Below are 14,230 nucleotides of genomic sequence, written 5' to 3'. Positions count from 1 at the left end.
AATTTTCCTCTTAAAACATAGATAATGAGCTTTCAAAGTCCCTAATGCTTCTTCATATGACACATTTGAAGAAGTCCAAATAACATCTTTCAAGTATGAAGACCTCTTATGGTCTATTGAAAGGAATCAGTACACAAACTATGCAGAACCTTTTGTAACAACCAAATATAGTGATAGACAGCACTCTTAATGACCGATAATATTAAGCTAGATGCAGGTTCCAAATAAGGAACAAAAGAAGGACCCAATTTCCTCCTAATCAATTACTAAAATATTAATAATAGTTCCAGCACTCGCTGACTAATGGAACAAATCTCAAAAGCGGGATAAATGCCAAATCAAAAAAAAAAAAAATATATATATATATATATAAATATATGCACAATTTATATAAATGGAGCAAGGTGACACAAATAAACTGATACAGCACCAGAACACACACAAAAAATAGGTAATATAGGGACAAAACCCAGGGATAGGGAGTGGGAAAACAATGGCGTATAGGGGGAAAAAAAAGGGGGGGGGATAAACAGGGGGGCAACGTTTCGGGGAAACCCCGTTCCCTCTTGTCCTCAAAGGGACCAAAGGTACTTCCCTTACCCCAGTACCCCCAAATACAAAACTGAACCCCTAACGTATAGGATAATTGATAACCTTCTAAGCAATTAGTGCTACAAGAACATAAACAAGCAGTAGACAAAGAGCGTATGTTAATGTCCAAAATAGTTCAAAATCAAACCACAGGGTATCTGTCAGCAAATGTTGAGTCTAACACTCTCCTCTCCTGCTGCAAGGGGCTGCTTTTGTAATAACCGAATCTTATAACAGAATGTTTTAAAATGAAGACGTACAGAATTGAGTTTACATCTTCTCAATGGACGCAGTTTCATATCATTCTACCTCCTATTTGTGTAATCTCTAATATAAAATTATACCAGTATCCTATCACAATGAATGTAGACCATCCTTTAAAAAAAAAATCTAATTTTAGCCTCATAATACTCTAAAATAAATTAGTCTATAGTTCCACGGTTTCAGTATTTACCGATATATATTTTTACCAGATTTGTCACTCAGGAATTTTTTTATTAAAAAAAAACAAATGCCTTGCGCAATTGTTGAGCATGTCCTGCAGCTCTGATTGAAGCATTTCCTGTAGTAAAAATGTGTAATACGCACTGAACAGACGAGCAAAGTTAATATTGCTGTATAATAATAATAATAAATAAAAAAAAATATATATATATATGCAGCATTCAACACGAATGGTAAAATACCTCCGCATTATTTTTAGCTTGTATCCAACAAATCATGCAACACTTGGACTAAACTATTGATAAAATAGTTTGTTTAAGTCCTATTTTTAATGGTTAAAGGTGACATTTCACTTTGTCAGACAAATGTGTACTATCACTGATTTTTCTTTTTTTAACTCAAATCACATTTGTTGTGTACATTAACCATAAATTATAGTGTTAAAAATAATAGTAATTCTTGGGTACGGATATTTAATCTCTACCCAATCTTTTTGACTTTTAGTCCAACATTCTTTCATTTATTAGGCATTGGTTCTTAAGTAGGCTGTAAGAAAACCTGTGTTATTCTATTTAGGCTTGTGGCCTATATTGTTAAAAGGCTGTTTTTAGATTATAAAACAAAGTTAAGAATGTTAGATGAGCTGTTTTTATACCGGAGTACTTTCATTTACACTGTTGTATATTTAGTGATGATTCAGACTGCCCCTTTAAAAAGAGATGGATGGGAATACAATTTTTACTGTTGAAAACCGTATTTGTAATACTGCCCCATAAGGCATCAATGTCCTCGCATCAATGTCAAGCCTTTTGAATCATTCACCTCGCATCAGTTTGGAACTGTTCTGCAAGCCGCACTTTGAGAAAATGCAGAGCAACACATCCCACTCATTTTAGACCTGAAAATGATGAAAAATGACAGACGCGTTAAAATATTTTTTATGTTTTCTTTACAGAACAAATTTGGAACTCGAACTTGTCCATCGTGGGGACAACTTATGTTCTGGAGGTGCAAGTGCTGCTGGAAAAAGATCATGTTTAAGTAAGCTCTAAAAAATGTGAATGCTATGAATTTGGGATGTTTTCTACTCTTCCTTATTTCTTGTAATACAAATGATGTATTGAATATAAATTCAAGTATTGAAACAAATAATTTAAATAATTAAAATACTCAATTGTGACTATGCTGTTAATTGTATTCCCTGTAAATTATTTGCTTTTGCTTTCGAAGCAACTCATTGTCCTATTAGGCATCTTTAAATCCAATAATGCTTATCTTCTTTGAATTGTATGGAATGTTTGGGCCTACCAAACACAGTCCTTGCATCCAACTACAGTTCACCCTCTGTAGGTGTAGAAAACAAGCTGAGGCAATCCAAGCGGCACATTAAAAAAAATACATCATTTAAAAAAATATATATTCTGCCTTTGATTACCTTTATTGAAAATGAATTACCTAAGCTACCGACCAATTCGTTCTCCTGTGCTCGATCAGCAAAGATCCTGCTTCCCAGGGTTCACTAAATGGCTGCCTTTCAGTTTCAATCAATTCTTTAGTCAGTGTAACTCAGAAGCTACAATGCATTCCTATATTACTTCAGTAACATTATCTATCGTTACAGTTTGCAGCTCAAACTGCTGGAAATATTGGCAACAAATTACCACAAACAGGAAAGCGTTGCAATGATCTTGCATTGTTGGGGAAGTGTGTTAAAGCTGCAGACCAAGCAATATCCTACATTTTTTTTTAAATAAATGAGCTCTGTACTATGAGAAAATACTTGTAGCATTTTTTAAACCCCTTTGAATGACATTTTAATGTATTACAATGCAACAAGGATTTTTGTTTCTATAGTAACCATTTACAAAGCCACATCCCCTTCCTCTTCTGAAATATGCTCTGGCAGACCCCTTTTTGAGCCCTGCCCTCGTTAGCAGTGCACCAGTTGTATCTAGTTACTGCCTGGTCACATGATCTTCCCCACAGAACTTTGCATCTTTGGTCTTCTTCAACAGCCATTTAGTGTACCCCTGAGCCGAATCTTCGCTGATCGATCGGCAACTTGTGGCTAATTACTTAACATTGTGTGGATTGTATTGATGCACATATTAAAGGATACAAAAATGTAAATTTAAAAAAATGAAATTAAAATGTGTGTGTGTGCCGAGCACGCGCATTTTAAGTGAAACTTCTTCGTCTTTTGTCACAGAAATTGTATTTGTGATGGTAATTTTTTTTAATTAAAAATCAAAACACAATTTCAGTGACGAAACGCAAAGAAGTTTGACTTAGAACGTATGTGCTCGGCACACATCCTGTTTTAGCTTTGTTTTTAAAAGTTTTTATATTCCAATAATTTGAAAAAGATTTCTTCAGGTCAGAGGACCTTGCAGCATAATGTAGAATAGCACATACCAGTAGCACATGCCAGTAGCAGTGCGTGTGTCAGTCTGGGGGCGGGGGGGGGGGGGGGGCAGAGAATCTCAAGCAAGCTCTCGTCTGAGAAGCCTGTGGTGAGTCTGCGAGAGAAGGGGGTGGGGAGGAGGAGGAGAGGATCACACAGCAGTCTCTCCCAGCAGTGCAGTCTGGAAAAGCAGGGTGGTGGGGGCTGTCCAATGCTGAGCTGAAAACCTGGACTGGATCAGCACATACCCAGCATGTGGGAGGTAGTCAGATAGTGGCCCGGGCAGCAGCAGTGTGCAGAGCAGGGACAGAGGAGGCCAGAGCACGGGACACAGGGCACAGTCCTGAAGGGAGGGGAGAGCAGGTAGAGCCTGTGTGATGCCCACGGTGGCCTGCTGATTGGTTGGTGAGGGTCGTCAGTCAGCGCTGGCATGTGGGAGGTAGTCAGATAGCGGCCCGGGCAGCAGCAGTGTGCGGAGAGGGATCAAAGGAGGCCAGACACAGGGGGCATGGGAAGGGAAGGGAGAGCAGGTGTGTCAGTGTGTCCGTGTCCAGCGCCGCCGACTCCTGGTGGAAGCTGGCAACACTGACTGCCTCTTCTGCCAGGAGCGATTGTCACTTCTGTCACCACTGACTTCCATCTCCAACTACATTCACGCCGCTTAATAAGTTGCACTTAAAATTTTTTTTTTTTTTTAAAAGGCAGTCGCTTGGACTGCTGCTTTAAAACCTGCTATAGAAATCAGAGGATACACAGTATATTACAACTCGTTCAAAATGGCATGAAGAGTTGAATTACATTTTTTTTTTAACTTCGTATTATCGAATACTACAAAACAGATTTTTTTTTACAAAAAAAACCACAAAGGATATTGCTTGGATTGCTCACTTTAAAAAGTGTTCTTTTAGTTTGCCAGAACTTATTGTCAAAGATGTCTATTTTGTAGTTCTCATGTCAATGATCACCACATGTTATGGGTAAATGAGGCATGGGACATCTTATTGCTCCGTTTCTTGTGCGAACAAAATAAGCTTGCCCAAACCAACTGTCCATCAGCAACTAGAAATATCTGTCTCAAGGAACTTCCAGAACATCTTGACACGGTATTTCCAGCCCCTTCCAATCATTTCTTCTTAGGGTTCAAGCATCTTCAAGGTTTCCTGAATCAAGACAGGATGTTTATGTTTGTCGAAATAATTGGTGTAGTTGGATATCAGCAATTTAAGACATCGGTAAAGTAAAGCATACACAGACTGTGTTAAATGTATAAAGCCTTTTACAGAGGAAACATACCGTTCTGTAAATGGAATGCGTTTGCTTATTCCACTTCCATGTTTTGCAGTTCAACCTCTGCCTCAGGCAATTAAGACCTGAAAGGCACTCCTCTTCTGCACATTTCGCAGCAGTGGTAATGAGGTGTCTTTACTGTGATTAAGCACAGCACTCCATAATAGTCTTGTAAGAATTGTTAACTTTGTCGATTAGATATTGCTTAAAATAGAATGTAGTGTCCCAGGTGAGCTTTTACAGCAGCGAGCATCAGGGAAAACGGTGGGAACAAATAGGTCAAGTGCTGTTTTAGTAGATTGCACTATGAGGACAGCTGCTCTTGGGAAATGTAAATTAGGAATGATAGATAGACCTGCCTCTGTCAGCTTCTAAAACAATGTGACAAGGTGAACAATCTGGCACTACCCACATCATTTAACTGTTTACTTTCCGAGTAGTACTGAAAACATCCCATGCTTGTTAAATGTGGCAACTATAAAGTTATTGGAAAATGGAGTTTGTTACTTTTAGTCTACGGTCATACACATACAGTATTAGGAGTAAAACTATTATACACATTCATATACACGGTGGATGTTCTAGCATCATGTGAAAACATGTAATTGGTTTAATGAGATTAAGAAAATATCTTACCAGTGAAGAGATTTTTTTGGATATTTTGCAAATATATTCTGGAACAATTCACATACTGCTCTAAATGAGTCTTCTAATTTTTGTTTAAAAGAAATCTACACATTTTCCTTTGCTCCTATTTTTTTTTTATTGTGAAGGTTTTATTCTATAGCTTTCATTTGTAAGGGCATGCAAGATTAAAGTAGGGCTCATCCTTTATGCACTGAAAAGCGTGTGTACAGTTCACATACATGTTTCTGACAGCTAAAGGTAACATGGCAATCTATAAAGGGTAGATTTTGTTTACGTGATGTAATTTTGAAAAGGAGCTTCATCCGGAACAATGAAGACATTGGGAAGGTATCTTTTCAGTGTTTGTCACAGAAACTAGAATGAAGTGGGTTCCTACAAAGTTCTGATTGGGTACCATTGCACGGAAACTCCCAATTGATTTGAATGGTAGATTGCATGTGCTACTGACTGATCAGCATCTTCACACATGAATAACCCCATTAGAACTATTCATCTCACGGGCAGTACAAAGGACTCAGGGGCATCCCTTTAGGTTGGGGGAAAGGAGATTTCACCAGCAACAAAGGAAAGGGTTATTTGCAGTAAGGGCAGTTAAAATGTGGAATTCATTACCCATGGAGACTGTGATGGCATATACAATAGATTTGTTCAAAAAAAGGTTGGACATCTTTTTAGAAAGGAAGGGTATACAGGGATATACCTAATAAGTACTGTATACATGGGAAGGATCTTGATCCACGGATTAATCCGATTGCCAATTCTTGGAGTTAGGAAGGAATTTATTTTCCCCTTATGAGATATCATTGGATATCTGGGGTTTTTTGTTTGCCTTCCTCTGGATCAATAAGTAAGTATAGATATAGGATAAAGTATCTGTTGTCTAAATTTAGCATAGGTTGAACTTGATAGACGTACGTCTTCTTTCAACCTCATCTACTATGCAACTTTTAATTAGATTACTTTTCTTTGCTTGTTCATTGTGGTGTTGGCAACAAATAATTTTAGCTTATATATATATATTTAATTCTTCAATATACATAGATATACAGGGATCCTTTCATTTACACACGTATAATTATTACTTAAAGTCGCAAAACGTGAAATTAGGTTTTTTTGTTTTTTTTTCAAATAAATCAGTTTTGTTGACTAATGTATTCACAGGGATTGGCTAAAATGTGATTCAAAACTCTCCAATTCTTGCTTGTTTAATTATTAATGTACAGTACATTACTCCAGGTTTTGCTAATAGAGGAATGTGGGTCTTAATTGTTTAAATCCATGGTATCTCGGATACAATTTTTATATCCATGACTGCACTCGTTTAAAATGCAAGTTGTTGTTTTTCAGTAATTGATGATTTTCAGTAAGAGATGATTTTCCTTAAATACATATATTTATCATTTTGCATGTTTGCTACACCAGTGAATACATTTGAACCCATCAATATTAGGACATAGTATGACATTGGTTTCTTAGTTTTTGATGCAAGAGATTAGTTTTAGTAATTTGCATTGATACATTTGACCTTTTTTACTGAAAGAGAGAAGCCGTCATGACCAGTATTAGAAATAAGCTCAAGAACCAAATCTATTTTGTTGGTTCAGATGCTGTAAGTTCACCAATGCGCTGTATCTTTGTACCTTAATGCCTTTAGTATATGTGCCTGGCCCAGTTTGCAGTGTTTCAGCGTCATCGCATTTTAGTATGCAAAGAGGGTGGCAATTAAAGGTAGGACCTGTTCCAAAAGGTGACCCATTCAAAAGTACACTATTAAAAGCCACGGTTTTCTGGTCTCAAGATTTCAGGTACTGTATTTAATAGATCACCTCCATATTAAACAGAGATATAATCTGGTAGTGTTTGACTCTACTTTTCTAAGGTTTACTCTAGTTGAAATGCACAATACTGATTTAAGGATTGGTTGCTTTATTTGTCTTGGGCCCATATTTTCAAAAATAATTTGTAGTTCTTAACAATGGGCCTTACAATCATTTTTTGTTAAGTACCCATGTGGGTGAGACTATAATAGGGGCATGGGGGTTATAAGTAGATATTGTTTGTCTAGTTATTGCTTGTAAGTGTTTTTTGATAAAAAATGACATCTTATTGGTACCTGCCTGCCTTTTTAAAAGTGAGTAAATTGATGGCTGAGACAGATGATGCTCTTAATGAATTCATTACACTGCCTTTCAGTGGAAGATACTCGCTCAAAATGAATGAGACTTGACAGGCCTGCATTAGTGTATATCTTTTTTCACAATATGACTTGCAGAAAGCTTTAGAGAAGTGTTAAATTCATATTAATGGTTATAAAGCAAAATAAAATAAATACAATTAAAGAAGCTTCCTTTAAAAAAAAAAAAAAAAAGAAAATTCCCCCATGTTGGGAAGCAGGGGCTTCTCCAACCCGAATCCGAATTCATTTCAGCTTCGGGGACCCTCTGCTTCCAGAGATTTCTACCGAAGCTGCTCATGCCGGTATCGCCTTCATGTTTAAAGGTCCAATGGATGACATTAGCGGCTTCCTATTGGCCATTGTGCCGTGGGAGATTGAGATGCCATATTACATACCCTGCTGGGGCAGCTACGGAGGCAAGTATCTCAAAAGCAGGGTATCCCCGAAGCTGAAATGAATGCGGTTCAGCGCCAGAGACTTCCTGCTTCTCACCCAATAAAAAAAAACTTAAGCGGAACTGCACCTCAGGCTATGTCCCCAGTACATGCTGCAGTGCGCCCTATGGCGTTCACTGCAGGAACAAGAACCGCCCATCAATGGGGCCAGGCCCACTAGCTGCCTAGGAGCGCAATTTGCCGCCACGTTGCTAGACTAGATTTTCTGAAGACGAGAATTGTCTTTAGAGTGCGGCCATGCCCCCTGGCGTTTCAGCCAATGAGGACGAACCAGCTGGGTTATGTCATGGTCACGCCCCCGCCACGACCACTCTTCCTAAGCCCCCACCACCACCCCTGTTGCAATCTCCTGCAGCACAGCCACAGACCGGAGATCACGGTTTACACAGCGTGCAGCAGCCAACACTGGGGCCGTAGCTTAAGGCCTCGTCCAGTGTGGCGCCGGGCGGGCTTTCTCACGCTGGCCGTGATGGAACACATTGTGGCCACACACATTGCCGCAATGTGTTCCATCACGGCCAGCGTGAGCAAGCGCCTGCGCCCGCTCGGCACTCAGAGCAAGCAAATTTGAATCTGCTGCTCGCAAGCGCGTCACGTGAGCGGTTCGCCCAATGAGGGCGAACCAGCTCCGTGACGTTGTGTCTGCGCCCCCAGGCGAGCGCAAGCCTAGCCAGCCACGAATCGCCGAGCAGGGAGCAGCGCACGAGCGCCAGCGCACCCGTTCCCTGCCTGGCCGGAGCCGTAGACCTTGAAATGTGCTGCTTGTTTAATTTAGAATAAACTCCCACCAGGGGGCAGTATTAATCCTCTTTAATATCTTAAAATGAAACCCAGGTCTTCTACAGAGAACACTAAATGTGTATGTGTATACCCAGAAGGATTACAAAATATTAATACATTGCTCGTGGGCTGGATGTCTGAATCCAACACAGAAGAGACCTTTGAACTTTAGACTTTATTTGTGCTATAAAAGTCCTTTTAGAATCATTGAATATCCAGTTTAGTGGAATTATCCATTGTTGATGTCCACAAATGCAAAAACAGTTGGAGGTCTGAAAGAATTGGAAAAATGTTTTTTTCAAGCAATCATTCCTAGCCAAAGTGAGGGGAGAAGGGTTGTCCTGCTCATATATTGGCTTGTTCTCACCAGGTGTAAGAGCAAGATGACAAATACTTGATCAAGAGGTAATTTTCTTCTATTTAAAACGTATGCACAAAGTAAATCCAAAGTCTTTCTTGTCTGGTTTTTTTTTTGTTTGTTTTTAAACGAGTAACAAGTGCCAAATATGTAATAACATCGTTTGATTTTTCCTTTGCAGATCAACTTTTTCATGTTTTAGCCATGCACATGCGGTTATACAGCATTGACTCGGACTACAATCCTTGGAAAAAGTTAACACGACTTTTGCAGGATAGAGCGTCACAGTAAGTATCGCAAGGGAAATTCTTCATTTTAAAAGCAAATGGGGGGGGGGGGAGGGGAAACCTTTAGATCCATGTTCTTTTTCTCTCTCCAAAAGGGTAACTAGTTAACTAATAATGGCAGTCGTGTTTCATGAGTTAAATGTTGGTGATTGATCACTTCAAAATAAAGTGTCTGTCTCTGTCTGTAATTTATTTTTAAAAAAATTCCGTTTCTATTGACTGGAAAATCTCTAGTGATTTACCCTATTCATTAATCTTGTTTGAGGTAATCTGACTAATGAACTCTCTCCTTGTTAGAGTACCAGTTAGTAAAGAGAACATTATAAGAGAGCAGATAAGACACGAGTAAGACTACGCTTATAGTGCTGGCGACGCGACAGTCGCTGGAAAATCAAATTGAGATGACTTCCAGCGATCGCGACCAATCAGTCGTATCGTGCTTTCTATACGCGCACGCGGCGGCGGCAATGCATTTGTTTTGCCGCGACATCGCTGTCGCCGCCGCCAGCACTATAAGCGCAGCCTTAAGGGTGTACAACCTACCATAGACTAACTAATTTTATTTTTTAAATCATCAGTCACCTTCAGCATATCACTGTGAGTTGTTCACTTCGTCCACCTGATATTTTCAGTCTTGAAATATATAATACCTTTTTGCTTGACAAGATAACTAGCGATCTCGATCTTTTAATCGCTGTTTATTGGGTAGCACAATCTGATAAAGGTGAGGTCCTGGCAAATATTGATTTAATTTTTATATATATATATATATATATATATATATATATATATATATATACACTAATTTAGATTAGATAGCTCCAAATGTAAAATAAATACAGTAATGATAACATATATGTACAGTTATTGCTGCAAGAGGAATGTAATTTCGTAGATTGCCCACGGGGGCGTCAAAATGTTGAAGTTGCTGCAGAAACAGATGGTAGGAGTAGAGTCATCAATCTGATAATGCTGCTTCACAAATAGAGCACCGAGTATGGCATGAGTCATAAGGATTGGAGAGATAATACCATGCTATGGATTGCCGGCATTATCCCCTAGCAATGATCAATCATTCTTGGTTTGGGAGAAGCATCATTCAGAACCGGGGTAGTGTAGGCTTGAGGTCACATTCCAAACCCGTTTTGTAGCCTCCACAGAAACATTGGCTTGCTCAAGACATGATATATGTGAGGCTATGAGGATCATTAATGAAAGTGACAAAAATGCATTTGACAACAAATTGAACCGATTTGCTTTGTTGTTGCTCTGCGTTTATATATGAAGCTCGGGTGCTTTATATTTAGGTTATTTAGGGGGTTTGTGTTAATGTATTGAAATAACCTTTAGATGTCTTGCGTACAAAAAGATTTTCAGTATTCTAGGACAAACCGGCTTTTGATGTTTTATTTCTGGTTGTTATATATTGAGTCTTTCTACTCCAAACTGACTTGCATTTCAAGGTGTGTGTGCGTGTGCGTACACAGTGTTCATGAAAAAAATGTGCTTTTCCTTCGTAGCTCATAAGTGTGTTAAACTGTCGTAATCTAATCTGAAACACTAATATTACTTTAACGTTTGAGTTCAAAGTGTTTAAAATTTTCTGCTGAGACGCACGCCCGAAGACAAGAACGCCACTGTGATTGCATAATCGAGTCATTCTAGTGACTATTCTTTCAGGCAACATTTTATATAAGCGTTTTGGACCATAATTCTTGCTCTGTCTCAAGCACTTTATAACGTGCTTATCTTTGCTAAACAGCATTTTGTAACTACACTTGATGAGTTCATCACGCCGTCACCAATTCCAAAGAATATTTATTAGATTATCAATTAATTCTTAAATCTATTAATCTACTGCAGGCCTGCACAACATGCGGCCCGCCCGGCCTCTCTGTGCGGCCCGCGATGAGATTTAAAAAAAAAAACGGTCCCGGGGGTGATGTGAGGTGCTTTGAGGTGAGGTTGAAGGAAGGGTGATGTGAGGTGCAGGGGTGATTGGAGGTGTAGGGGGGGTGATTGGAGGTGCAGGGGGGGTGATTGGAGGTGCAGGGGGGGGGGTGATTGGAGGTGCAGGGGGGGTGATTGGAGGTGCAGGGGGGTGATTGGAGGTGCAGGGGAGGTGAGGTGCAGGGGGGTGATTGGAGGTGCGGGGGGGGTGATTGGAGGTGCAAGGGGGGGTGATTGGAGGTGCAGGGGGGGTTGATTGGAGGTGCAGGGGGGGTGATTGGAGGTGCAGGGGGGGGTGATTGGAGGTGCAGGGGGGGTGATTGGAGGTGCAGGGGGGGTGATTGGAGGTGCAGGGGGGGTGATTGGAGGTGCAGGGGGGGTGATTGGAGGTGCAGGGGGGGGTCATTGGAGGTGCAGGGGGGGGGGGTCATTGGAGGTGCAGGGGGGGGGTCATTGGAGGTGCAGGGGGGTTGATTGGAGGTGCAGGGGGGGTGATTGGAGGTGCAGGGGGGGGTCATTGGAGGTGCAGGGGGGGTCATTGGAGGTGCAGGGGGGGTCATTGGAGGTGCAGGGGGGGGTCATTGGAGGTGCAGGGGGGGGTCATTGGAGGTGCAGGGGGGTCATTGGAGGTGCAGGGGGGAGAGTGATGTGAGGTGCATGGGGGGGAGAGTGGTGTGAGGTGCAGGCGGGGAGAGTGATGTGAGGTGCAGGGGGGAGAGATGTGAGGTGCAGGGGGGAGAGTGGTGTGAGGTGCAGGGGGGAGAGTGATGTGAGGTGCAGGGGGAGAGAGTGATGTGAGGTGCAGGGGGAGAGAGTGATGTGAGGTGCAGGGGGAGAGAGTGATGTGAGGTGCAGGGGGGGAGAGTGATGTGAGGTGCAGGGGGGGAGAGTGATGTGAGGTGCAGGGGGGGAGAGTGATGTGAGGTGCAGGGGGGAGAGTGATGTGAGGTGCAGGGGGGGAGTGTGGTGTGAGGTGCAGGGGGGGAGTGTGGTGTGAGGTGCAGGGGGGGAGTGTGGTGTGAGGTACAGGGGGGGAGAGTGGTGTGAGGTGCAGGGGGGAGAGTGGTGTGAGGTGCAGGGGGGGGAGTGTGGTGTGAGGTGCAGGGGGGGAGTGTGGTGTGAGGTGCAGGGGGGGAGTGTGGTGTGAGGTGCAGGGGGGGAGTGTGGTGTGAGGTACAGGGGGGGAGAGTGGTGTGAGGTGCAGGGGGGAGAGTGGTGTGAGGTGCAGGGGGGGAGAGCGGTGTGAGGTGCAGGGGGAGAGTGGTGTGAGGTGCAGGGGGGGAGAGTGATGTGATGTGCAGGGGGGGAGAAGGATGTGATGTGCAGGGGGGAGAAGGATGTGAGGTGCAGGGGGGGTGGGATGTGTTTGGTGTGCAGTGGGGTATTGTGTGTTTGTGGAGAGGGAGTATTATGTGAGAGGGAGAGATGGGGGTATGAGAGATAGATGGGGAGTATCGCAAAGGTTGATAGTGAGGGGTTCTGGGGGAGATATGAGGATGAGGATGAGGATGATGATGATGATGATGATTTTACCCGTGCAGCCCAAATTTTTTTTCCTTGGAGCATTTCGGCCCTTCTCGCTTTACGAGTTGTGCAGGCCTGATCTATTGTGACAGACCTATAATTGCTCAAATTTTCATGAAAATGTTGTGATTTTTCTGCAAGATATGACAATATAAAAGGGGTCCCGTTTTTTTTGTCTGTATACACTGTGACAGAAACCAGGGGATGGTAATAAATTCAATATATAGAGCTCCCAGGATACTGAACAGTTTCTATCCTGTTTAGGCTGAAAAGTGCAGCCTCAGAATGCATGCACTCCATCCCACAGTTTGGCAAGTGCTGGAACTGAGGGATGAGGGATCCAGACCAGAGTTTGTCTGCTGCCTGATTTCTGTCACCTGTCCTGCTAGTTAGAAATCAGGTATTTAAGGCTGATTTCCTGGTTCCTCATCCTTCTCCCCAAGAGCCTGGAGGCAGGAAGGCTGCTGGAAGCAGAGAGGGGAAACATCTCTCACCAAACAGGTTAAATCATTCTGTTCCTTTTTTCTAAAACTGCAAAGTTCCTTATTTTTGTTGTTGGAAGTGGATAAGCCGCTCCAACCCCACTCAGGGAAAACCTTAGTTAAGTTATTGCTCAGGTGAGCAGGGGTTTGTTTGCTTATGTATTATTTTGTATTCCGTGTGGCAGTCTCAGTGCCTGGGACTGAATAAACCAGGCAGTAGCCTGTTTAAAGGAACAGCATGTTACGCCTCATCATTTAACCTACCCTAAAAGACCCGTGTTCTAACAGTCCCGGACAGACGGCGGAGCCCCGGAGTAAGCCGTTTGTCACAACACATACAAAGAATTACACACACAGTGTTCAGAAACGGGACCTCTTTGATTTGTCATATGTTTGTGTGTAAAAGGAATCAAAATCAAGTCACCTATGATTTGCAACAAATCGTAGAGCTCGATCAAAACAAGTAAGAATGTGGGTGTCCAAACCTTATGAATCTCGGCAAGACCAAAATGCAGAGTTGACAATGTGTTGAATATCAAAGATCGAAATGAATGGAATAGAACTAGAAGTCGTCTGAGGCTTTGTCTACCTGGGCCGGCGAATAACAATGGCTGGGAACCTTTTGAATTAAATCAATAGGAGAATGAAGATGGGATGGAGCATTTGGAAGAAACAAGACAATCTTTCATGGGAACCTTCCACTGTGCCTCAAGAGGAAAGTTTTCGACCAGTGTTTTTTTTGCCCATGCTCACGTATCAATGTGAAACTTGGACCCTCAATGCGCAGATAATTCAGACGCTTCAGACAACACAAGGGTATGTAGAGAGATGTATGGTGGGTATT

General features: G+C 41.9%; 1 protein-coding gene across 7 annotated transcripts in view; it reads left to right on the top strand.

The window, feature by feature from the left end:
* Positions 1–14,230, top strand: part of UBR3 (ubiquitin protein ligase E3 component n-recognin 3) — a 148,191-nt gene that overhangs the window by 106,274 nt on the left and 27,687 nt on the right. For all 7 annotated transcript variants that reach the window (XM_075609107.1, XM_075609109.1, XM_075609113.1 and 4 more), the window contains 2 exons: positions 1,991–2,076; positions 9,325–9,430. In XM_075609107.1, the coding sequence (XP_075465222.1) occupies positions 1,991–2,076; positions 9,325–9,430 (192 nt within the window). The remainder of the gene's footprint in view (positions 1–1,990; positions 2,077–9,324; positions 9,431–14,230) is intronic.

This window comes from Ascaphus truei, chromosome 7 (assembly GCF_040206685.1).
Source record: "Ascaphus truei isolate aAscTru1 chromosome 7, aAscTru1.hap1, whole genome shotgun sequence".
NCBI classification, from domain to species: Eukaryota; Metazoa; Chordata; class Amphibia; order Anura; family Ascaphidae; genus Ascaphus; species Ascaphus truei.
The sequence above is the reverse complement of the archived record's forward strand: the minus strand, read 5'-3'. Positions and strand labels throughout refer to the sequence as shown.